General features: G+C 38.6%; 1 protein-coding gene across 2 annotated transcripts in view; it reads left to right on the top strand.

Moving 5' to 3' along the window:
• The first annotated feature begins 250 nt into the window (after positions 1-250).
• RRAS2 (RAS related 2) overlaps positions 251-23,229 on the top strand; it is a 72,975-nt gene continuing 49,996 nt past the window's right edge. Inside the window, exon 1 of one of the 2 annotated variants that reach the window (XM_025894440.2) lies at positions 251-642. In XM_025894440.2, the coding sequence (XP_025750225.1) occupies positions 535-642 (108 nt within the window). In that variant the 5' untranslated portion in view covers positions 251-534. Of the gene's footprint in view, positions 643-18,021; positions 18,082-23,229 lie in introns of those variants that run through there. The other variant, XM_073882886.1, reaches the window with a different exon arrangement.

The following is a 23,229-nucleotide window of genomic DNA, read 5'->3' on the forward strand; positions in this document are numbered from 1 at the left end:
TCTGTCAGCGCCTGAATCTCACTCCCACACCTTACACACTTACACACTACCCACTTACACTCACTCGCTCACTCAACTCACTCTCACAGTCGAGGGACCGGAGGGGCGGGTCCGCGGGGGTCTGAGCCGCAGGGGGGTCAGCGCCTGAGTCTCATCCCCGGCCAGCGCGGCCCCGCCCCGCCCCGCCCCCTCATGCATATGCAGCACCTCAGCCTAGCAGCCCGGCCCCCAGACGGCCATTTGTAGCGGCGCTGGAGGCTGCGTTCGGCAGGCGTTGCGGAGACGTGTGGAGGAGCGCGCCCCCCGGCCGCTGCCGCCCCTGGCCCCTGCGATCCTCCCGCTTCTCCGCGCTTCGGGCGCGACCCGGCCAGCCCGGGCGCCGCGCCGCCGCCCGGAGCGGCCCTCCCGGCAGCTCCCGGCGCCCGGGACCCCCGCCCGCCGCTCGCCCGCAGCCCGCCGGCCGCACACGTCCCCGGAGCCGGGCCTAGGGCGGGCGGCGGCTCGGCGTGGCCGGGCGGGCTCGGCGGCGTCCCCATGGCCGCCGCCGGCTGGCGGGACGGCTCCGGCCAGGAGAAGTACCGGCTCGTGGTGGTCGGCGGAGGCGGCGTGGGCAAGTCGGCGCTCACCATCCAGTTCATCCAGGTGCCTGGAGCGGGCCTGCCGGGGGCGCCGGGGCGGCGGCGGGCGGGTGCTCGCGCTACCTGTGGCGGGGCGGCTGCCGCGACCCCGCCCCGGAGGCGCCGCGCGGGCCGGGGGCGGGTGTGGGGGGGTGCGGGCCGGGCTCTGCACTCCTGCCCTGAGGCCGTGACGCCGCTCTCCTGCCTGCCCGGCGCCTTGTGCGGCGTCCCGGGAGTCGGGCTTCTCAGGAATGTGTCCGGGAGGGCGGAGCTGGCAGGGTGGGAAGCGCCGATCCACCTTATCGCTCCGGTCGGGGCCGAGCCCTCCCGGGAGGCAGCGCCGCCGCGCCGGGCTTCCTGCCCCGCGGGCCGGGCTCGGGGCGTCGGGTGTGGGGCTGCAGCCCCTCGCGCTGGGTTTCCAGCCGCCGCGGCCGCCTCCTGCACAGTCGGTGCGATCGCGGTGGCAACTTGGCCGCGGCTCCGCGTGGTCTGCGGGTTTCTCCGCGCACGCCGAGCGGGAGCTGCCCGCTTCGAGCTGTGTGTTTCTCTTTGTGTGTGTTTGTGCTTTTCTTTTAAGTAATCTCTTAGGTAATATGTCCGGGTGGGAGTGTGTGATAATGCCCGAGGGAAATGGTGGCTTCGAGGAAGTTAAGAATGTTCTCCGATAGGGGTGAGACCATTTCCTAGGAATTCCTGGTGCCTTCCTGCTTCTCGCTTTGCCAAGGTGAAGTTTGGGATGGGCCAGCTAGGAGATGACCGACCGGGGCGTGCCTTCTGTATCTGTTCCAATAACCCACTCCTCCACTCCCTGCTGTCTGGTTGCTAGAGGCGAAAGTCAGGGCTTGTGGTAAAGAAAAGGGCGTTGGAATCCTTCATTCTTAGGATTTGCTCTTGTTAAGAGGTTTGAGTGATCTTTTTCGGGATTTTAAAAATGAGAAACCCAGATGTCTCTCTGCTTTTGTCCACCTAAAAGGTGTGGCACATGCTGGGAGAGAACGAAGGTACCCCTTTATACAGGTTAAAAAGATATTCTTACTGTATCAAGAGTAATGTTAAGATGCTTTGGTGAAGAATTAATTTCTGGTTTCCGTTTCATCCATTTGTTATCAGCTGAGATACTTAAATGGCTTATTTCACTTAACGTTTAGAGTGATATTAAAATACAGAGTACTGTTAACATAAATGTGATTGTTACCTTTCACATTGACTAAATGAGCAATAATGCTGTTATAATATTTCAAGGGGTTAAAAACTACTACTAAAGCCTTTGTGTCCAGGAAGAGAAGATGTTTATGTAATGCGCATTTACAGTATGCTCATTAATTGGGTTAAAAAAAAATCACACTGGGTAAGAGGTGACATTGGTTTAAGTTTCGCAGGCTGCAGAATCAGGGCCGGCATTTTCCTAGGGCCGAGAGAGACTTTAACTGATGGCAAAGCAAAACAATTTATAGCTTAACCTTTTTTTGGGGACTGTAGTTGGGGGGCCGGCAGTGGTGGTGAGGAGTGAGAGAAGAATCCTGGGTTCCAGTATTATTAGTAAAGAGTCACCTGAAAGGTTAAACTACACATACTTAGGCCCTTTGTGGGGGGGGGGCATCTGAATGTATTTAAATCTGTAAGTTATTTAATTAAGGTATTGGAACCTTTTGTGTTTGGGAAATAGTTTTAGAAACTGCTAAGATAACAATAATTGCTGTTTTTAAAAATGATTCTCTAGAATTCATTTGTTAAAGAAACACCTCCTTTATGAATAGTACTGTACTAGATGAAAGAAGTAAAGGAGACGTGTATGGATGAGAAACACACACACACACATATAGAGGAAAAAGTGAGCTTTGAGTCAGCTTAAGCGTCTGTCTCTTGCTCTGTCATTTATTGGTTGTGAGAACACTGCCAGAATATTCAGCTTCACTGAGTCTCAATTTAATCATCAGCAAAATGGATGGGATCACACATTGTTTATAATAAATCCTTTAAATTACCGGAATGTTCTTAGCACTGTGTCACATAGTATGTACTCAGTTAATGATGGCTATTAGTATAAGTGTCTGTGTATAATTCTGTAACACATTTAAATGCAAAGGGAATTCGGAATTGGGGAAAAGTCAATTTGGGAAGAATTGATAAAAGGACTGTATAGGCTTTGTGGGAGGGAGAGAGAATGCATCTTATGTGAGTATGGGGGAAGTTATATGCTTGTTTGGAGAGAGAAGGCACGCAGGGAGGGGAGTGGGAGAGGCAGATGAGTTGGAGCCAGTGAAAGGGGGGAGACCTTCTGCAGAGGTAGAAGCCAGTCCACCTGGATGGAGTCTTAACTCTGCCACTTGCTGCATGTATAATCTTAGATAAATTACCTAACCTCTCAGTACCTCAGTTTTCCCCATCTGTAATCTGGGGAAATAGAAAGTACCCTGCATACTCTCTTGTGGTGAAAATTAAATGAGTTGACCTATGTCAAGAGCTTAAAACAATGCCTGGTGCATAATAAGTCTACAGACATTATTATTGTGATATTAATCTTATACTGTGGAGCTAAAGTGACTATTTATCATCTACACTTAATAGAGCCACTATTTATTGTCTGACTCTTGGGAAATCAAAATTCATTCTGCTGTGATTGTCTAGCAGTAGTAATTGGAGGGTGAGGATGGCAGCAGGATAATAATCTTAAGTGGAAGTCAGTTCTCGTAGGAGATCAGGATGACACAAATTGGTTTTATTTACTTTTTAAGTCTTCTGAAATGACACTTCTTGGTGTTCAGTATATATTTTTCTATTATATAATCTTGAGCAGAAAAAATACAGTAAATTGGTGAATGGGGAATTTAAAAACAACTTTGTCTTTAGCCTTGACTTTCTTTAACCTTAGATGTACTTGGGAACTGTGCGTATGAAGAGCTGCAAAATAGGAAATTAAGGCAATAATTACTTAATTGAGGTGCCTTTTCCTTTTTAAAAATGAATTTAGCAGATCATAAAGTGCATAAAAATGTAAAATATGTGGAGTTAATCTTTCTATTCATAGTTTTTTGAAAAATGTTTTAAGTTTTTTGGTAAATAGAATACCTAAATGAGAGTAAACTGTAGTTAGGAAATGATCTTAACATTGTACAAAGTGAAATGGAGAGTGTTTTCCATATCTGGATTCTGGGTCTACCCACTCAGGTGATGTTGAGGAATCTCTTAATCTCTCAATCTTTTCAAGGCTTTAGTTTTTTTTTTTTTTTAAGATTTTATTTATTTATTTGACAGAGAGAGAGCACAAGCAGGCAGAGAGGCAGGCAGAGGGAGAGGGAGAAGCAGATTCCCCACTGAGCAGGGAGCCTGATGCGGGGCTCGATCCCAGGACCCTGGGATCATGACCTGAGCCGAAGGCAGCCGCTTAAACCGACTGAGCCACCCAGGTGCCCCCGCCTTTTTTCTCCATAAAATGTTGAGTTTGGGTGAACAAATTTCCGCGCCTTTGAAACTCTAGGTTCTTTCTTATTTAGTTAACTAGCTGTGTGTTTTTAGTCAAGTTTTTTGGGTTCTCCCAAGCCTCAGTTTCCCTGTATGAAAAGGGAGACTAATAATAGTACCTTTAGGGTTTTTGGAATAAATACAATAATGCATGCAAATTACTCGGCACAGTGCCATCTACAGAGTAGGTTGATAATAATTGTTAACTGGTTTTATTTGCTGCTATTACTGTGTTGTTCTTCCAAAACAAAATTTGTAATTTCTTCATTTTTCTTTGACACATAATCTGGTCTATTAAGTCTTCAGCACCCCCCACCTCCCACCCCAACCTCAAAACTCCCCTCTTCACATTGTGTGGTCTTTAGGTGATAAATGTTGATCCCGTTTTGAGTTGGGGAAACTTCTTATCAGTTGCAAGTTGATTTTTAGGAAATTTGGAGTAATTATTGGGGTTTTGAGTTAATGCTCTACCTGCTAACTCTCAGAAGAGAACATATGTGTTTTACAGAATTAGAGGAATTTCCCAGCTTCTAGTCTTTGTTTAGCATCCTGACTTTATCGAGCAGTTTGTCAGATTTTGAGCTGTTTAGGGGTAGTTGATTGCTCACATGTTGAGTGTTAGTCTTGCAACCTGTTAGTCTGGACCTGACTCAGACATTGCTTTTTACTCAGTTTTGTCTTTTGCTGAATGCTTTTTCATTGACTTTTCCTGGGGCAGAGATCCTAGAAGAGATTTCAAGACTCAGGTATTTATGTTATAGTTAATTGATCCGTGTGTGAAGGGCAGGAGTTTAGGTTCTGAAATTGGTGCTCTACTGCAATGTCTTGAAGACACTCTGCAATTAGAAGTCACTTAAAATAACTCGTGCCTGTGAATTTGAAACTATAGACTTATTTTTGGTGTGCATATTTATTGCTTTACATTTTCAGAGTAATTTACAAATGAATTCTTAGGATTGAAAAATAAGGCACCTCTCCTGATGGTGGTACTTACTAGAGATTGTCTCATTTTGGTAACACCAGAAATGGATCTGCTGGCAATTCCTGCATAGAAGTGGTAGGCACGCAGGGAAGAGGTTGGCCACTTTTGTCAAAGGAGAAGCAGAAGGAGATTCTAACCTTAGGTCTCTTAAAACTCATTCTTTTTATTCCAACATGTGTGCGTCTCTCCTTAATGGCATGGGGAAAGTTGCAGGAGTGTAGTGGGGACATTTCTGTTGAGTAGGTCAAGAATATTGTTTTTCCCCTTGATATAATACCATTAGAAGGCAAAGTGGTGATGACAGGCAGCTGCCTACTGGGATGAGATTTTTAATTCACCTGTGAGGCTCAAATGTGGGTCTTTGCAAACTTGGAAGTGAAAGTAGTTGTTAATTTGGTTAGGAATTAAATTGGTAACTTTAAAAGGGGGGAAAGGGTGGGAAAAGAGACTCTTTTTCCCAAAGATTTTATTTATTTGACGGAGAGAGAGAGCACAAGCAGAGGGAGAAGCAGGCTCCCCGCTGAGCAAGGGAGCCCGATGTGGGGCTCCATCCCAGGATCCTGGGATCATGACCTGAGCTGAAGGCAGACCTCAATCGACTGAGCCACCCTGGTGCCCTGAAAAGAGAATTTTTGTATTTTTAATTTCTAAAGTTTCCTTTTTCTTTTTTTTTTTTTTTTTAAGAGCGGGGCAGGGACAGAGGGAGAGGGAGAGAAAGAGAAAATCTCAAGTGGACTCCCCGCTGAGCTCGGAGCCCATCACAGGGCTTGATCTCAGGACCCTGAGATCATGACCTAAGCCCAGATCAAGAATTGGACACTTAACCGACTGAGCCACCTAGGAGCGCCTAAAGGTTCCCTTTTCAAAATAATTGATCTCATAAAATTGAAACAGATTTTGTGATGCCGTATGAAGATTTCTTTCTTCCTTCCTTTCTCTCTCTCTCTCCTGGCCCCCTTCCTTCCTCCCTTTCTTCCTTCCGAGGAAAAGTAGAAGTGTCTTTAGAGTATTAGTTCTATATGCCCTCCTTACTGAAAAGTGATAATGAATAAAGACTTAGACTCTGTCGGTAGACATTGTGGAGTTAATAGTGAATCTTCTCGCAAGGCCTTGATCTTGAATTACTTTGGGCAGAGTTGCTGAGTCTGTGTTTGGGATTGAAACTTAGTTTAAAGTAATGACCTTGGTAGGCCTTTGATTTATTTCTACTTTGCACAGAGAAACAGCTCAGGCTTTTATGAAGAAGACAAAGATTTATATATTTACTTATTTTCTGTGTGGTTCTGAAAGAAACAAAGAAATGTAAGTTGTCTAAAATTATGCTACTGGAGACATAGAAAGGGTTCCTTGTCACCTTATAAATCATATTTTATTTTTAGTGTTTTATAAAAGCAATGTGATTGTTTATTGGTTATATAGCATTAAATCATAGTTTAATTAAAAATATTACAGTCACAGAATTTGTTGTTTGTATATATTAATAGTTTAATATTGCCCGCCAACTTATCTTGTCACCTCATATGGTGATTTTTTTCTAGGAGAAAGAGCTTTGTATACAAGTAAGTACATGTTCAGTACTCGAAGTATGGATATAAATGTCGAAGTAAAGTCCAGTGTTGCTTTTTAAAAAAAGCCTTACTCAGATTTTCCATATGCTAACATTTTACCATATTTGTTTTATCCCTTCCCCCATCTTTTTTTTTAATCATTTGAGTGTAAGTTGAAGACGATGACCCCTTATTTTTAAGTCTCTCCATGTATATTTCCTAAATACAAGGACATTTGCTTACATAAACATAGTCTGGGGCGCCTGGGTGGCTCAGTCAGTTAAGCGACTGCCTTCGGCTCAGGGTCCTGGGATCGAGTCCTCATTGGGCTCCTTGCTCAGTGGGGAGCCTACTTCTCCCTCTTCCTCTGTGATCTCTCTCGCTTTCACTCTCTCAAATAAAGAAATAAAATCTTAAACATAAAAAATGAAAAAAATAAACATAGTCTTAACTAAAATCAGAAATTAACATTGATTTATTATCACTAATCTAACATGCAGAGCTTTTTCAGATTTTGCTGGTTGTCCCAATAATACCCTTTATAGCAGGAGAGAATCTCAGATTATGCACCGCATTCCATTTCCATGTCTTCTTTAATTTGGAACAGTTCTTTAGTCTTTGTGTTTTAGGACATTGACATTTTTGAAGAGTGAAAGTTATTTGTAGAGTTCCCTCGATATGAGTTTGTCTGTTTCCTCGTGGTTAAATTCAGGTTATGTATTTTGGGGGCAAATAATAACACAGGAATACTGAGTTCTTAGTGCACTGTATCAGGAGACATAAAATAGATGTAGATGTGACTGTATATGTGTTTGCCTTTTGACTCAGTAATCCCAGATCTAGGATTTTACCCTGAAAATACACTTCCATGAGTATGAAAATATACATGCATGAGCTCACAGCATTGTTTGTAATTTAAAAAATTAGAAACAACTTACAGAATAGGAGAGGGATTGAATAGAATGTGGTACTTTTACCCGGTGGAGCATTATGTACCTATTAAAAAAATAAGAAAGATCTCTGTGAACTGATACGAAGTGCTTCCTAGGATAAATTGTTCAGTGAAAAAAAGTGCAAAAGTACTATATAATGTGCACTATACTACCTTTTGGGTAAGAAAGAAGGGGAAATAAGAAAATGTATTTTCAATACTGAATGGATAAAGTAGAGATTAATGAGATTATTGGTTAGCCATAGGGATTGGGTAGGAATGAGGGGGAAGGGGTAGAGATAATGGGGTTGGTGACCTTTCTGAGGATGCTTTCTGACTTTTGGAACCATGTTTAATGTTTCACATACTCCATAAACAGCAGATACCAATACAATCAAGTGATGAAGAAAAAAACTACCCTAAGGTGGAATACAAACAAATAAATGAACCTTATTTCAAATGAGTAACATAACCACACTGAAGGGGGAAAGAAAAAAAACTAACTTTTGAACTGGGTGTTTGGACTATGTCCTCTGGGTAAAGACAAAAAGAACTCGAAACAAACATTGAACTCTAGTTATTAGGCTGTGTGTGTGTGTGTGTGTGTGTGTGTGTGTGTGTGACAGAGGCATGGGTTTTCAATTCTGAAATGATTTTCTCTACTAGGATTAAGCAAATAAGTAAATATATTTTGGAAAATGGGAGCCAACTTTCTCACTGTTCTCACTGTGGAAAGGGGGAAGGTTAGCATCAACTCTGATGCTTGATTGGAATTGAAGATACTGGCGTAAATTAATGGTTTAAAAATTATAGATGCAGAAATAGATGCATATGAATACACGTACACACATCTGTGCATCTTTTTTCCAGCTCTAAGAGTGTGTAGAAACAGTGACTCCCCATTAGCAGTGAAAATACCAAGTACCAGATCTTGGTTTCTCAGTACCATTCTTCACTAACAGGAACCTTAGAGAAATGACTGATCCCAGGGCTAGGGCAGGGAAAAACAAAGATGAGCTTGGAATATCGTGAAGTGTCAGAAAGTAAGGAAGTGCTCAAAAAACACAAAACAATGGTGACATGTCAGACACAGCTAACCCAGAAGGACTCCCACTGGCTAACTCAGGGACAGTATAACCAAATAATTATAGTAATTGATTACTGTCCATAAAGTAGGAATCTGTGAATCCATAGGGATAAATAAATAAATGAAGGAGGAAGGGAAGTTCTTCCTTAAAGGTAGAATTCTGACTAATAAGCCTAGAGGAAATGGTGGAATTAGGTAATCACTATTTGGCAGTCTTAACAATTGATTTGAGTCAGAATCCTAAATAGATGTTATAGCTATTGGATTTGAGAGTAGCTGGATATTAACATAGTCTTAAAGTATCTGTCCATGAGATATTATTATCAAGGGAAAACAGTAACCACAGTGGGGAAACCTGGCTGACATCAATCACCTTGACCAGGTGATCAAAACTAGCGCCTCTGATATTGCTTTAGGTCATGATAATAAGCAGTTTGTTTTACTCAGTTATGTTAACAAAATCTGGTTTTCATAATCAGTCTAGCTAGGCACTTTGTGAAATTAAGCCTAAAGAAACCAAGTTGAGGCAAAAAGGGGACCAACTTTGTTTCTGTTTAAGGAGAAAATTTCTGCCTAATTTTCTAGCCAGGTATCTCTTGAGAGAGAGGTTGAAAAATTTATGTTAGGTCACTGCCGATTTTGGCCCTGATCTTTAGCATAATTACCTCCCTTTGCACTAATCTTGTATTTATATATATATATATATTTTTTTTCTCTGTGCTCTGTGGTAGGTTTGAATGGTAGATTCTCTTTTTAATGATTCAGATTTACCTTAAAATTATTCATAATCTTGGGGCACTTGGGTGGCTCAGTAGGTTAAGTGTCTGCCTTCGGTTTAGGTCATGATCTCCGGGTCTGAGTTCAAGTCCCGCATCGGGCTCCTTGCTCCCTCTGCCTGCTGCTCCCCCTGCTTGTGCTCTCTCTCTTCTATGACAAATAAATAAAAATCTTTAAGAAAAATTATTCATAATCTTAAACATATTTAATTAGGAAAACAGACTAATAGTGTTTTATTCCCACTATGGGAAATGAGGAATTTAGCAGTTTTGGTTGCTGTTTGCACCCATCCCGTTCATAAATTTAGTGTCCTTATTTAAAGCAGCCAAAAGTATGTGTTGCAGTGTTTTTAAAAGATTTGGGTTTTTTTTGTCTTTTGCATTCTGTTTTGCTGTTATAAATAATAATGGTATTAATCCCTTTCTTATGAAGGGTTATTGCTTTTATTTGCCATTTGTATCATTCTAACTGGTTTCAGTGCTTACAATAGCCTTTATCAACAGCTAGTTTTTATTTTGAATTGTGATTTAGAGAATACTTTCAAGTGCTTTTTGCTGAAAAGATACCTAAGATATTTACTTTTGCATGATAAGTGATGATTTGGCTGAATGTAAAATTATTGGGCCCCAACATTTTTGTATTAAAACAATGGAGGCATATCTTTGTTTTCCATGTCTTTACCTTTATTTGGCTGACTGGCTTCAAGTTTCCATTCTGCAGGAATAACTTATTTTTTACTTGCATGCTTGTAGCCTTCTCTCATCATTGGAAATGGAAACATTTATCAGGATAGGAGTAGAACTTTTTCTCCGTTCCCTAGTTTTCCCTGGGAAATGATGAAACACTCTCAGGTCCGGGAAGGTTTTCTTTTCCATTTTTATTCATTTTCTCAGTCATCTTATGAAATACTGTTTATGCATTGATTCTCTGAAATCATACCATATTGTGTTAAGTTAATCAGCAAAAAGGATAAGATAGTCTCCATCTTGGAGAATTTGTTAAATTTGCCTCTGTATCACTGATGAAATTTTCTGGATGTGAAATCTAATTACTGTCTCAAACCGATTTAATGCCCTTGATATCTCAGTCTGATATTAACCAATGGTAATGTTCTCTTGTTTTTTTCTTAAGGCCACAAAACTGCTACTTTCTAGTTTGTTACGGTTTCCAGGGAAGGAGTTTCTCCTTGTGTGGTAGAGTATGTTTTTAAAAATGTATTCTCTCACGAAGAGTTGATTTTAGCTGTTCCTGGTGTTGGAGGTGAAGAACTGGCCATCTTTCAGAATTACCTTGGGGCACTTTGATTCCCAATCTTTTTTGATGTTGAAGGGCAGGCAGGTTGATACCAGGGAATGATAATTTTTGGAGTATCAGTAGGATTTCAACAAATGTGAAATTCTATTAAACCCACTCAGACATTCAGTTAATTTTGGGGTTTTGGCTGAGAGATATAATTTTGGAGAAATAGAGATGGTTAAAAGGGATAGTTTTCAAATTTATTTACCCTTAAGACTAAGCTTTCTGCATTGAGCCACTGAAGAAGCTGGGTGGACAGTGAGAGAGAGAGAGAGAGAGAGTGCGTGCGCGCTGTAAAATGAAGATCAAGGCAAAGGTTTTTCTTGTTGTAGGTAACAGAAATTGGAATGGCTTAGAAGCAAAAGAATTCCTTTCTTCAGCGCGCGCGCGCGCGCGCGTGTGTGTGTGTGTGTGTGTGTCTAGTCTGCAGTATGCATATTTTATATTGTATTGTGTATAGATGTCCTTTTATGATTTCATACATAAACTATTTTGTGCTTTTTAAATTAAAAATTTTTTTCTCTTTATTTTTTTAATTTAAATTCAATTAGTATATAATATATTATTAGTTTCAGAGGTAGAGGTCAGTGATTTATCAGTCTTAAATAATACCCAGTGCTCATTATGTCATGTGCTGTCCTTAATGTCCATCACCCAGTTACACCATCCCCCACCTCCCTCCCCTTTAGCAACCCTCAGTGTTGTGCTTTTATTCATTCATTCATTCATTCATTCACGAGAGACAGAGGCAGAGGGAGAAGCAGGCTCCCTGCGGAGCAGAAAGCCCCATGCGGGACTCAATCCCAGGACCCTGGGATCATGACCTGAGCCGAAGGCAGATGCTTAACCGACTGAGCCACCCAGGCGTCTCAGTGTTGTGCTTTTTTTTTTAAAAATGAGATTGCCATCTATTTTTCACAGTAGTACTTTAGGTAATTTATATGTTATAATGTATATTTTTAATGGTATTCTAAAGAATTTTAGCAAGAGGTTTTCCAGAATATTTACAGTATCCTTAATGATTTGTGGAAAGGCATTATAGGACTGATTTGGCATTGTTTCCTTTGATATGAAATATTATACTTTTTATTTTTAGATAATTTTGATTTCAGTTTGGATATCTCCTTAATAAAGTATGTATTTGGCAAAGGATTGAGTGGATCCTTTTGTGGATTTCTAGCTGTGTTGGGCTGCGGTCAAAGAACATGACCTGTAAATTCTGTTTTGGAATATTAAGGATTTTTAATGGCCAAACATACCATTAATTTTTGTAAATATTCCAAGAACATGAGAGAAGAGTATTCATTTGTAGCTCATAAGGTGCAAAGTCTTATTCAAATCTGTTAAAATGGAATTTGTTCATTATATTACTCAAATCTTCTGTATCTTCCCTTTTTCCTTATCTATTTAATCTGTGAAACTCTGAAATACATTTATTATAATTATATTATTTTATAATAAATATCCCATGAAGACTGCATTTTATTTTTTCTTCATATTTTTTATTTTGCTTTATTTTGATGCTGTGTCATCTGGTATATAGAATGTTATGATTGAATCTTTCTGTCTGTTAAAATTCAGTAGTATCTTGTGTGGAGTTTAACCTTGATTTTGATCCTGTGATATTATGTTGCCACTCCTGCTTTCTGTTTGTATGCATTTACTTCATTTATATTTCACGTTTCTTTTTTGGTCATTTTCTGGTAAGCTTTTGTGAACAGTACTTAATGTGATATTTAAAAGTCAAATTTGAGAGTCTTTGTCTTTTAGTAGGGAATTCAGCCCATTTACATTTATTGTATAATTTGATTATGTATTTGTGAAGTAATCTAGATAAATTTGGTTTTATCCTTTTTATATTTTCTTTCTTAAAAATTTTTATGTAGGCTTAATTGAATTTGTTTCTATTCTTTTATTTCCCCTGCACTGAGAGTATAAATGTAGAGATTACTTTAAAAAGTAGAGGTTGTTTCTGTGAAACTTATTCCTTGTGGTTGCTTTTGTCATAGGCATATGCAGTCTATGAAATTAAACACCACAGCTGCCATGTTTTTGTTTTTTGAAAAGATTTCCTAGATCTGGAAAAATTCATGCTGCTTATCTGAGAAAAGATAGCGTGAAGTAGTGCAGAGAATCCTTTTTGTGAGTCCAGATTTATTTAGAACTTAGTTTAGCCACTATATGACTGTGGCTTTGGACAAGATAACCATTCTGTATCTGATTCACTTTGGCATCGTTTTCAACCCTGTAAACACTAGAATGTTTAAAGTAGAATAAGTATTTTAGTAGAGGATTTTATTTATTTATTAAAGATTTTTTTTTTTGAGAGAGCGAGAGTGAGAGCAAGAGAGAGAGAGAGAGTGTGTGTGTGTGTGTGCACAAGCCTGGGGAGAGGCAGGGGGAGAAGCAGACTCCCCATTGAGCAAGAGGGGCTCAATTCCAGGACCTGGAGATCATGACTTGAGCCAAAAGCAGACGCTTAACGACCGAGCCACCCAGGCACCCCAGTAGAGGATTTTATAGATTTGGAATATTTTGCCTGAATGTCTGCCCCTTAGTTGTATTTGTACATTTTATACTTTAGATTTTGAGAGTCATAGACCAGGAATACTTTTGTTACATAGAAGTAATCCGATAGCAAAATATTTGTTAAGGTTTATTAATTGCTAGTATTAGGTCTTAAACAGAATACAGTAAATAGTTGGGGGAAAAAAGTGATCTTAAGAAAGATGAGTTGTAGCAGTTATGGTTCCATAGCTGCTAGTTATTGAAGAGGACAAAGATCATTTTGGATTTCAGAGTTTCTCTGTAATTAAAAGATTATCTATATGTAGCCTGTGTACATTTGACTTGAATCTTGAGTTTTAGAAGTTTTAGCAGTTGATCCATAGCATTCAGTTTTATTGAAAATAGTCTTTGGAGAAGATAGTCCTATTTTAATTTTTTTGTGGAAATTCTGACTCAGGAAATGTAAAACAGCCTGAGAGTAAGGTCTTAAAGATTTATTACTTTTGTCTTATTTCCTGGTGGGTTTTCTTTTAATGCCTTGTTTTTGGTTAAATGATGACATGTGGTTGAGATTACAACAGTCAGCAATTTGTTAGCTGAAAGGAAAAGAATAGTAAGCAAGAGTCAAACTGCAAAGGAAGTTTTGTGATAGATACAACATTTTAGAAATCTTGTAGAAATGATATGTGACTATGAAATTTGTAATTTTTGTCCCTTTTGTCTCTGAAATTAAGGTGTGTCAGTAATGTAGGGAAATTGTCCTTGTGTGTGTGTATGCATGTGTGCAAGCATACACAGATGTGTATCTTACTCAAACTGAGAAAAGAGTGAATTTAAGTTTAGAGACGGGTTCATGGGTTTTTGGAATAAAAAAAGATAAAATATAAAACAGTGGACTAGGTCTGTGATAATTTAATGACTTGCAGATGCTTGAATGGTTATAGTAGCTTAATTGAGTACTTTGTGAATTTATTATTTTCATATATTGGCATAGAATTTCCCTGCCAAACTTGTTTTGAATTAGCTACTTTTTAATTATCAAATAACTTAATTTTAACAGTTTCTTATAATTGCTGCAGTGTTATATGGTCACTTTTCATTTAGTTGAAAGTTGAGAATGGAGTAGGAATTGGTGAGGTTACATATCAGTAATACACACTTCATCAAACGCTGGAGTCTTGGGATTATTTTCTTACCATTATAAAGTCTCATAGGTTCTGTGATCATAATTTTAGCAGGTGTTAAAATAGGATGGAAGATTTTGTTATAATGTTAGATTGTGATTCTCAGTTTTTAATTTTACATTTAAAGACACTGATGTTTTGTTTATTTTTTTCTCATTCCTTAGTTGCAAATTATGTATTTACTTAGATTTCTCTGTAGCAGTTTCAGGAAGGAGCCATTGGCTGAGCTGATTAGTCAAATGAAGTTGTCTGACATGGGTTACTTTAGTTTGTGGTTTTAGATGAACAGTACATGGTGCACAGCTGTTGCTCCAACAGCTTTGTTCCAGCTGTCTTACTGGCCTGTCACAAAATACCCTACATTCCTTTTTTTTTTTAATGGAATCCCTTGTAATATTCTATACTTTATTGCTTAACGTGGATCCTACTAATTACTTTAATGACTTCTTTACTTTTATGCCTATCCATAGGTATTTATTTAGAATGGTGCTAAAATGGTTGTGAATAATAGATTTAAGCCTTGTCATATTTATAATTTTTTGTTGTTGAAGTTGCAGTTGTGAACTATTTGTACAAGTAGTTAACATTGAAAAAGTTACCAAACTTAAATAATGTCCCCAAATAAATAGTTGGTCTGTTCTAATTTCTTATTTTAACCCTGAGTTTGTATTAGTAAGCTTCAACAAAATTATAAGATGAAAAGCCACAATACAATATGGTTTATAAAGCTTGTATAGTACTTACATAGGTAGACTTTATAGTTTGTGGGTTTTTTTTTTTAAGATTTTATTTTTACTGAATCTCTACAACAACTTGGGGTTCAAACTTACAACCCCGAGATTAACAAGTTGCATGCTCTTCCCACTGAGCCTGCCAGGTGCCCCTAGTTTGTGTTTTTGATAAAGTGGTTGGACTTGATTCAGTTCATTTTGCTATCTTATACATAACTGAATTATAATATGGTTTCAAGTTTTGTTTTTTTTTTTAATAAGGAACAGGGACCTATGCAGAATATTTTGAATCAATAATGTCTAATGTATATTGAATATGTTCTGTGTGTTAGATGTCATGCTATAAGCTTTACCAACATTGCCTCATTTAATCTTTATAGCTTATTTCTTTTTTTTGGCTATGGAAACTGAGGCTCAGAGGTTAAATACGTTGCTGAGGACCCCACAATAATGGCTGAGATGCGACTTGAACCTATATTTTCTGAGTATAAAGCACCTATGGGTGCTAAGGGCTACACTATACTACCTTGCCCAAATAAAACACTTTTCGTTTAATGAGTTACCTTAGTCTTTGAGGGTTTTTTTTTTTTTTTCCATTTTTTAAAAAAGTTAGGTTCATGAAGCACTCTATATTTAGTTGAAATTAGAAGAGCTGGGATTGAATAGGGAGTGGAGTTTTTTTAAAGTGTCACCTTGCCTCCCTTTCTGCTCCCTTGCCTCCTTGTGATCGATGTCCCATTACTCCTGTACTTGCTGCCTTGGCTACTGCTCTCTCCAGACCTGGCAACCCCCAGATACCTGCACATACTTATTTGAATTTCCTGCTCTTACACAGTGTGTTATGTCTGGAGAAACACAGTCTCATCACACTTAGTCACAATCTTGTGTGAAGTGCACATCCATGACTCTTCTGAACCTCTATCCTTTACCAAGTATGCTCTTTTATCTGACTAATTCTTAGTCATCTTTCTAGATGTGACTCAGGGTTCATCTCCAGCAAGCCTTTCCCTAGGGAATATCCAGATTGGAGTAGGTGCCCCTCCCATAGTATCCTGTACATTTTTTTTTGGTGAACTTTCTGAGAGTAAGTTGTGGAAGTAATGTCCCTTTAGTGTTTTTACTGAAGAACGAAAAAGAGTCTTTAATATAGCCTTAGTACAGTTACCCAAATCAGGAAATTGTAATACTGTTATCTAACATAACATTATTTAAACTTAGTTTTTCCAGTAATGTCCTTATAACAAAAATTTTTTTTTGGTCTAGGATCCAATCCAGGATTGCACATTGCACTTATTTTTCATGTTTTTTTTTTTTTTTTTAGTCTTAAAGTTATTTGTAAAATATTCCACAATTTGGGTTGTCTGATGTTTTCTTATCATTAGAATCAAATTGTGTAGTTTTGGCAGAAATAGGACAAAGGAAAGGTCTTCCTCCAGTACCTCGTATTAGGGAAGCACATGTTGTCTGTTTTTCCCAATACTGGTGTGGAATCTTATTGCTTCGTTAACCACTGAAAAGTGATGGCTATTCCCTTTGTGATTAATAAATACCTTGTGGGTAGAGATACCAAGGCCAGGTTAATAACTAGTTATTTTTGAGCCTTTGAGGTTGTGCTTTCTCATTGTTCAACTCTTGTCCTTTTTTCCGTATCATTTCCTAACTTCTTCATCTTTCCTACACTTGCTGTTTCCAGTTTACATTTTGTGACAGGGATGTTTTTTTAATCCCCTCAAAGAATGCTTGATTTATAGTCACATTTTCTCTAGGGGCCTCCAGTTAAACTACATTTTCTTTATTCATTGAAGGGTCTATATTTTGTTGGCCTTGGTTTCTTCATCTGTGAAATGGAGGTTCTGAAATAGATTATATCTAGGGTCCTTTGAGATTCTATAGTCCTAGGACACATGACGTTGTAAGTTTTTTAAAAAATTAATTAGGTTGTTTTATCTTGTTTGGCCTTATTTCCCTACGATTTTTAAGAAGTTGTCTTCATACTACTTTTTTTTTTTTTTTAGATCTTATTTATTTGTCAGGGGGAGAGAGCGCGAGTGAGTGTACAAGCAGGGAGGGAGTAGCAGAGGGAGACGGAGAAGCAAGCTTCCCGCCGAGCAGGGAGCCCGATGCGGAACTCGATCCCAGGACCCTGGGATCATGACCTGAGCCGAAGGCAGACGCTTAACGGATTGAGCCACCCAGGCGTCACCATACTTCTTTCTACACAATATATAAATGTCTCATTGCTTGGTTTATAATAGAACTGTCCTTACTTTGACAGGGGCCATGATATTCTTCACACCTGCATTGATAATGCCTCATCCCAAGCTGGAAGACGGAGTGTGGTATTCTTTTTTGGTGGGGTGGGGGAACTCATTCCCACAATAGTCAATAAAATAAATCCTGTCCTTCCTTGGAGTTTTCTAAATTGCTTAAAAAATAAGAGAAATAAAAAAAAACCATTTGGTCCAATAGTGTTTATTACCTTTAAAAACATGATTTGTGTGTAATTTCTTGTGGCGGATTTTATAGAGTTTCTAATTATTATATCATAATTTCTAAGGAAGTGAGACTCTTGGTTCACTGTGGAATTTAGAACAAATTATTTAGTTGTAGAGGTTAATTTCATTATAAACAGACTGAAAGTTGTGTTATTTCAGCATTGTTAATACTTTTAAGTTCTGTAGTAAAAGCATTTAATGAATTATTAAAAATTGCTTGGCCACATTTTAACTTTTTAAAATAATTCTTAAGAGTTTTTATAATACCTAGAACTTATATTTTATGATTTTTGCATTTGTGTAATACTTTTGTTTTCAGAGGCTTTTTGTGTACATGGTTTCCTTTTAATAGCAGCAACAACCCTTTATGATGGCAAGGTGATCATGGTCATTGTTATTTCCATCCTGTAGAAGAGGAGATGGAGGTTTGGGAAGAAGCAATTTGCCCAAGGTTCTCTAGCCAAGTAAGCAGTGAAGCTGAGATTGGTTTCCCAACTCCTAAAATATACCAGTCTTCTTACTATAGACTACGAATGTTAAATTGGAACAAGAATGCCAACATCTACTATAGGGGAACTGAAAGGAGTGATACATTCTCATTTAATGGATGAAATTCTGTTACCTCTTACCAGTATGAATCTGGGGGGGAGCATTGAATTTGGGGAGGGGGGAGAGGGAAAGAGTAAATGAGGCTTCATCAGAAGCACACTTGATGACTTGATGGGTTTCTACTAAAACTGTTGCTGAGGGCACTGTTGAAAGCTAGTGTGGGGACACAGATTTGTAATACATCCTCTCGGTAAAAGCAGCTTAGGAAGGTCGAGGTATTCACTCTGTGGATATATCAGTGTTGAAATGCACGAGAATGACAAATAGCAGATTTAGGTTCCGAATTGATTACCTCTTGGGGTAGGGATGGGGAGGAGGGGGGAATATGATTGTCAAGGGACATATAAAGGTCTAGAATTGTTGCTAAGATTTTATTTCCTAACTTGGGACGTAGGGATACATATTCTTAATATTTTTTCTTCATAAAACATTTTCTGAGTTATTTTATAGTTAATGAAGAACAATAATGTACTCTGAATTGACTTAAATATGTAGTCAGATGGAAACTTAGCTTTTCATTTGATGTTCAAGGTATCATGACTTGGTTGACAAGACACAAGTGTGTTCTTTAGGGGCTTTCCTTCAGGGTGGGAAACTATTTTTTTTCCCCCTGACTATTCAAACAGCAAATAAAAGTTGAGTGCAATTCTTATTATAATAAAATGTTCATATTTGAATTTGTGAACAAAACTGTTTTGTGTGGATGTGTGTGTATAAATGTGTTGTGATTTGCTTCTAAAATTACTATACACCATTTTTGAACATTTTTCCAAAGTACTGCCTCTCATTGCATATTGGTTACAGGAACTGATGATTAATTTTGCCTTAAATTTCCTGTATGAAGAAGTGAGACTTTAACTTTTCCCATCACAAAATTCTCACTACTATTTGTAGATGTACAGAGTGAGTGCTCACATAATGCGGTTTTAGGTAGGTGTGACTAAGGATTGAAAGACAATCTAGAGTGTATATATGTATGTATAGTATTTGTTTTTGGCTCATTAATAAAATGGATAACCTTTGGGCTGAGAACATGTTTCATCAGGAGTCGATAATTTGGGGGGGTAGGATTATTTATTTTAAAAATGTGTTACCCTTTTGGTGGCCTTACGAATGAAAAGGAATTTTATTTCTAAGTTTGGATGATCATGGGAGTAGAAAAAATGCTCTTGGTGGTTATTCATCTAAAAAGCTTTGCCTTTATTTGGGTAGTTGTGCTTTTTGGAGAGGTAAGATGGGAGTGAGAAAAGGAACTCTGTGTTTTCCAGTGTGAGAGTATGTATACTGAGATGTTGCTAATTCTCGTAAAGAAATTGAAAACATGTCATTTATGGGCACCTTTAGATTTTAGATTATAATGTGTGCTTAAGAGGAAGTGGGTGGGATGGGGTGGGTAAGAGGTAGAAGGCTGGGGAGGGTGGAATTAATGTTCTTGTTTCTGAGTTTAGAGGTTTGAATTCTCTCTTTTTTGGGGGAGATTACCTACAAATGAACTCACGGTGTATGTTGGGGGTTTCTTGGTGTTTTTTCTGATAGATTTTGAGTGTCATCTAAGGACTAGACTCTTATGGTATTGACTTTTGAGAACTTGAGAAAATGTTTTGCTTTTGGCAGAGTTTAATTTTACAGGTTTTCTTTCTCTGGCATCTCCTCAAAAACAGAGCCGTTCTTCCCATTCCAGTGGCAAGTGGAAGCTGAGGTTCATTAAGACTTTTGAAGTAAAATTTGGAAAGTTTTCTACATGCAGGGTTTCCTTAACCTTTTTTGTACAAAGAACTCTTTTTGACAGTCTGGTGAAACCTGTGGACTCCTCCGAATACAGTTTTTTAAATATATAAAATAAAGTATGTAGGTTTATAAAGGAAAGCAATTACATTTAAATCCAGTTATCGAAATACTGAAAACAAGTCTTCCTTTTTAACTCGTGTTGAGTGTAAATGCTGTTCTGATTTATCTGTTACATGAGATATCTGTGATTTCTGTTGGTGACTGCCACAGGTACTGCTATGGTGGTTGATTGAAGGAAATGCTAAATTTCAGTTAGAGGTTAGTGAAAAAAAATTTTTGCCCCATCCACGTTTTTGAATGAAGATTTAATCTCAGGAACCCTTTTTTAATGTAGTGAAAAAGTATCAGGATTTGGAACCATGTAACTATGGGATTGAGTCTCATATTCACTACTTAACTGTCTATGTACTTTCTTAACTCTGAGCTTTAATTTCCTCATCAGTATAATGGAGATGATCATAGTACCTGTGGGGTTTTAGTTTCTTGTACTTAGAACACCCACAAAAAAACGAAAATCCCACAAGTACTGTTACCATCTCCCTCTACAATCGTAGTGAATTGGTACTGTCATCTTAGCAGTTTGAGCGAAGTATTAAAACCTTATACTTCCCTTTATGTCTCTTTACTCTCCCCACGTTATAATTATTTTCAGTGTTTCCTCTACATACATATAAAACCACATCGACCAGTATTATAATTTTACTTCAACTGTCAAACGTACTTTAGAAAATTAAAGAGAAGGAAAGTCCGTCATACTTGTCCATATTTTTGCTGTGTCCATCCTTCTTCCTTCCTTCTTGAGGTTTCTTCTTTTACTGTTTCCTTCCTGTTTAGAGAACCTGTTTGGCCATTCTTTTAGAGTAAACCTGCTTGTGATAGAGTTTCTCTATATTTGCTTTATCTTCATTCCTGAAGGCTATTTTTTTTTTTTTTTCCTGGATATAGGATTCTGGGTTGATAGTTCTTTTTTGTATGGCACCTAAAAAATTGTGTCACGTCTGGTCTCTATGGTTTCTAATGAGAAATCTGTAGTCCTTCTAAATGTTTTTTCCCTTAGGTAATATGTTTTTCTGTCATTGCCTTTTTAAGACTTTTTCTTTAGTTTTTAGAAGTTTAATATGATGTATGTAGGTGTGGATTTCTTTTCTTTTTTTCCTTTTTAGGGTTTGCTCAGCTGCTTGACTGTAGGTGTTTGTCTTGCCAAATTTGGGAAATTTTCAGCTATTATTTCTTTAAGTATTTTCTCAGTCCTCTTTTCTCCTTCTGGTATTATGATAATGTGAATTTTAGATCTTTTGTTATAGTCCCTCGGGGCCTTGAGGTCCTGTTCATTTTCTTTTACTCCAGTTTATTTCTCTCAATTTTTCAGATTGGGTAGTTTCTGTTGTTCTCTCTCTCATGCCATTGGATATTTCTTCTTTCCTTCCATTTTGCTCTTAGGCCATCCTCTGGATTTTTTATTTTGGTTATTCTGTTTTCCAGCTTAAGTTCCCATTTGGTTCTTTAAAACATATTTGTTTGCTGAGACTTTGATTTCTTTTCTGAGACTTTTTTTTCATTTATTTCAAACATGTTTGAATGTTTTATCAAGATCGCTTTAATGTCTTTGTCAGATGATTCTAACATCTCTGTCATTTTGATGTTGGTATCTTTTGATTATTTTGTCTTTCTGTTTAAGATCTTCCTTTTGGATTTTCTAATTGAAACCTTGCACATTTTCATACTTTGTCCTGAGGCTTTGGATCGTGCTCAAACCATTTATTTTAGTTGACTTTTTTCATACTACTCTGGCAGGAGAAGGAAGTTGGAGGTGCTGCCTCATTACTGCCAGGTGGAGCTAGATGTCCAGATTCTCCACCAAGCCTCCACTGAAGCCTGAGGTGGGGGGACACTCCATATTACGTCTGGGAGGGGGTGGAAGTTCAGGCTTCCCCACATAATCTTCCTTTGATACTGTTAGCGGAGAGTTCATGACACTGTTAGGCGAGAGTTCATTACTGGTCAGCAGGATGAAAGCCCTGGCCTTCTCTGATACCATCCCATTGGAGTGTTTATAGCCTTGAGAGTGGAATTCTAGACTCCCCACTGGGCCTTTGCAGGTGGGGGTGTGAGTGGGACTACAGTGGCTTTTTTTTTTTTTTTTTTTTTTAAGAGGGAGCACGCACACGTGAAGGGCAGGGAGAGGCAGAGGGAGAGGGAGAGAATCTTAAGCAGGCTGGAGCCTGACACGGGACTCAACGTGGGGCTTGATCTCATGGCCCTGAGATCATGATCTGAGCTGAAATCAAGAGACTGATGCTCAACCTACTGAGCCACCCAGGTGCCCCACACAGTGGTTGGGTTTTTTTGTGTTTTTTGTGGTGTTTGACTGGAGTAGGGTAGTTATTGTCTAAAAGTTTTCCATCTTTCTGGGTTGCCCTTTTCATAGTCCTTTGGTCAGAAAGAGCATGCTTTTGTTGGGATTCTTTTTGTTTGTTCCTGTTGGCATTTCTAGGTTGGAGGCTTTTTCAGGTCCATTTCTGGCATTTTCAAGGTTAAAAAAAAAAACAACAAAAAACCTGCAAGGGACTCGCCACAGTTTTCTTCCTTGGTTTCCAAAGGATTGGCACTACCTCCTCTTTGAGTCTTATGTTTGTTTTGTGTATAATGTCAAGTTTTACTTTTGCATAGCAGGAGGAATGGAGAAAGTTTGTGTACTCCCATCTTCCCAGAAGGAAAAGTCCTTTTAAGTTTTTTTTTTTGGTGTGGTTATATTAAGTAATGCTGTAATTAATACTTTCCTCCAGTGTTTTTATTTTTTTATTTTTTAAAGATTTTATTTATTTATTTGACAGAGAGGGAGAGAGCGTGCACAAGTAGGCAGAGTGGGAGGGAGAGGGAGAAGCAGGCTCCCCACTGAGCAAGGAGCCCTATGTGGGGCTCGATCCCAGGACCCTGGGATCATGACCTGAGCCAAAAGCAGATGCTTAACCGCCTGAGCCACCCAGGTGCCCCCCTCCAGTGTTTTTACTCTGTTTTTAAAATTTCTCTTGACTTTAGATTATTAGCTTAACAATGGATTAATATTTTTATGCCTCTTGATTCACATTGCAAGTCATTATGCCATTCAACTTGATTTTGTAATGAGTTCAGCTATTGTGTTTGAGGTGCTTTAGGGGCAGCTATGTGAAGCCATGTGTTATCTATATTTATGATTGGAGGAGTAGGGTAGTAAA

The sequence above is a fragment of the Callorhinus ursinus genome, unplaced genomic scaffold (genome assembly GCF_003265705.2).
Source record: "Callorhinus ursinus isolate GAN/ISIS: 27379988/994484 unplaced genomic scaffold, GSC_fseal_2.0 scaffold49, whole genome shotgun sequence".
NCBI classification, from domain to species: domain Eukaryota; kingdom Metazoa; phylum Chordata; class Mammalia; order Carnivora; family Otariidae; genus Callorhinus; species Callorhinus ursinus.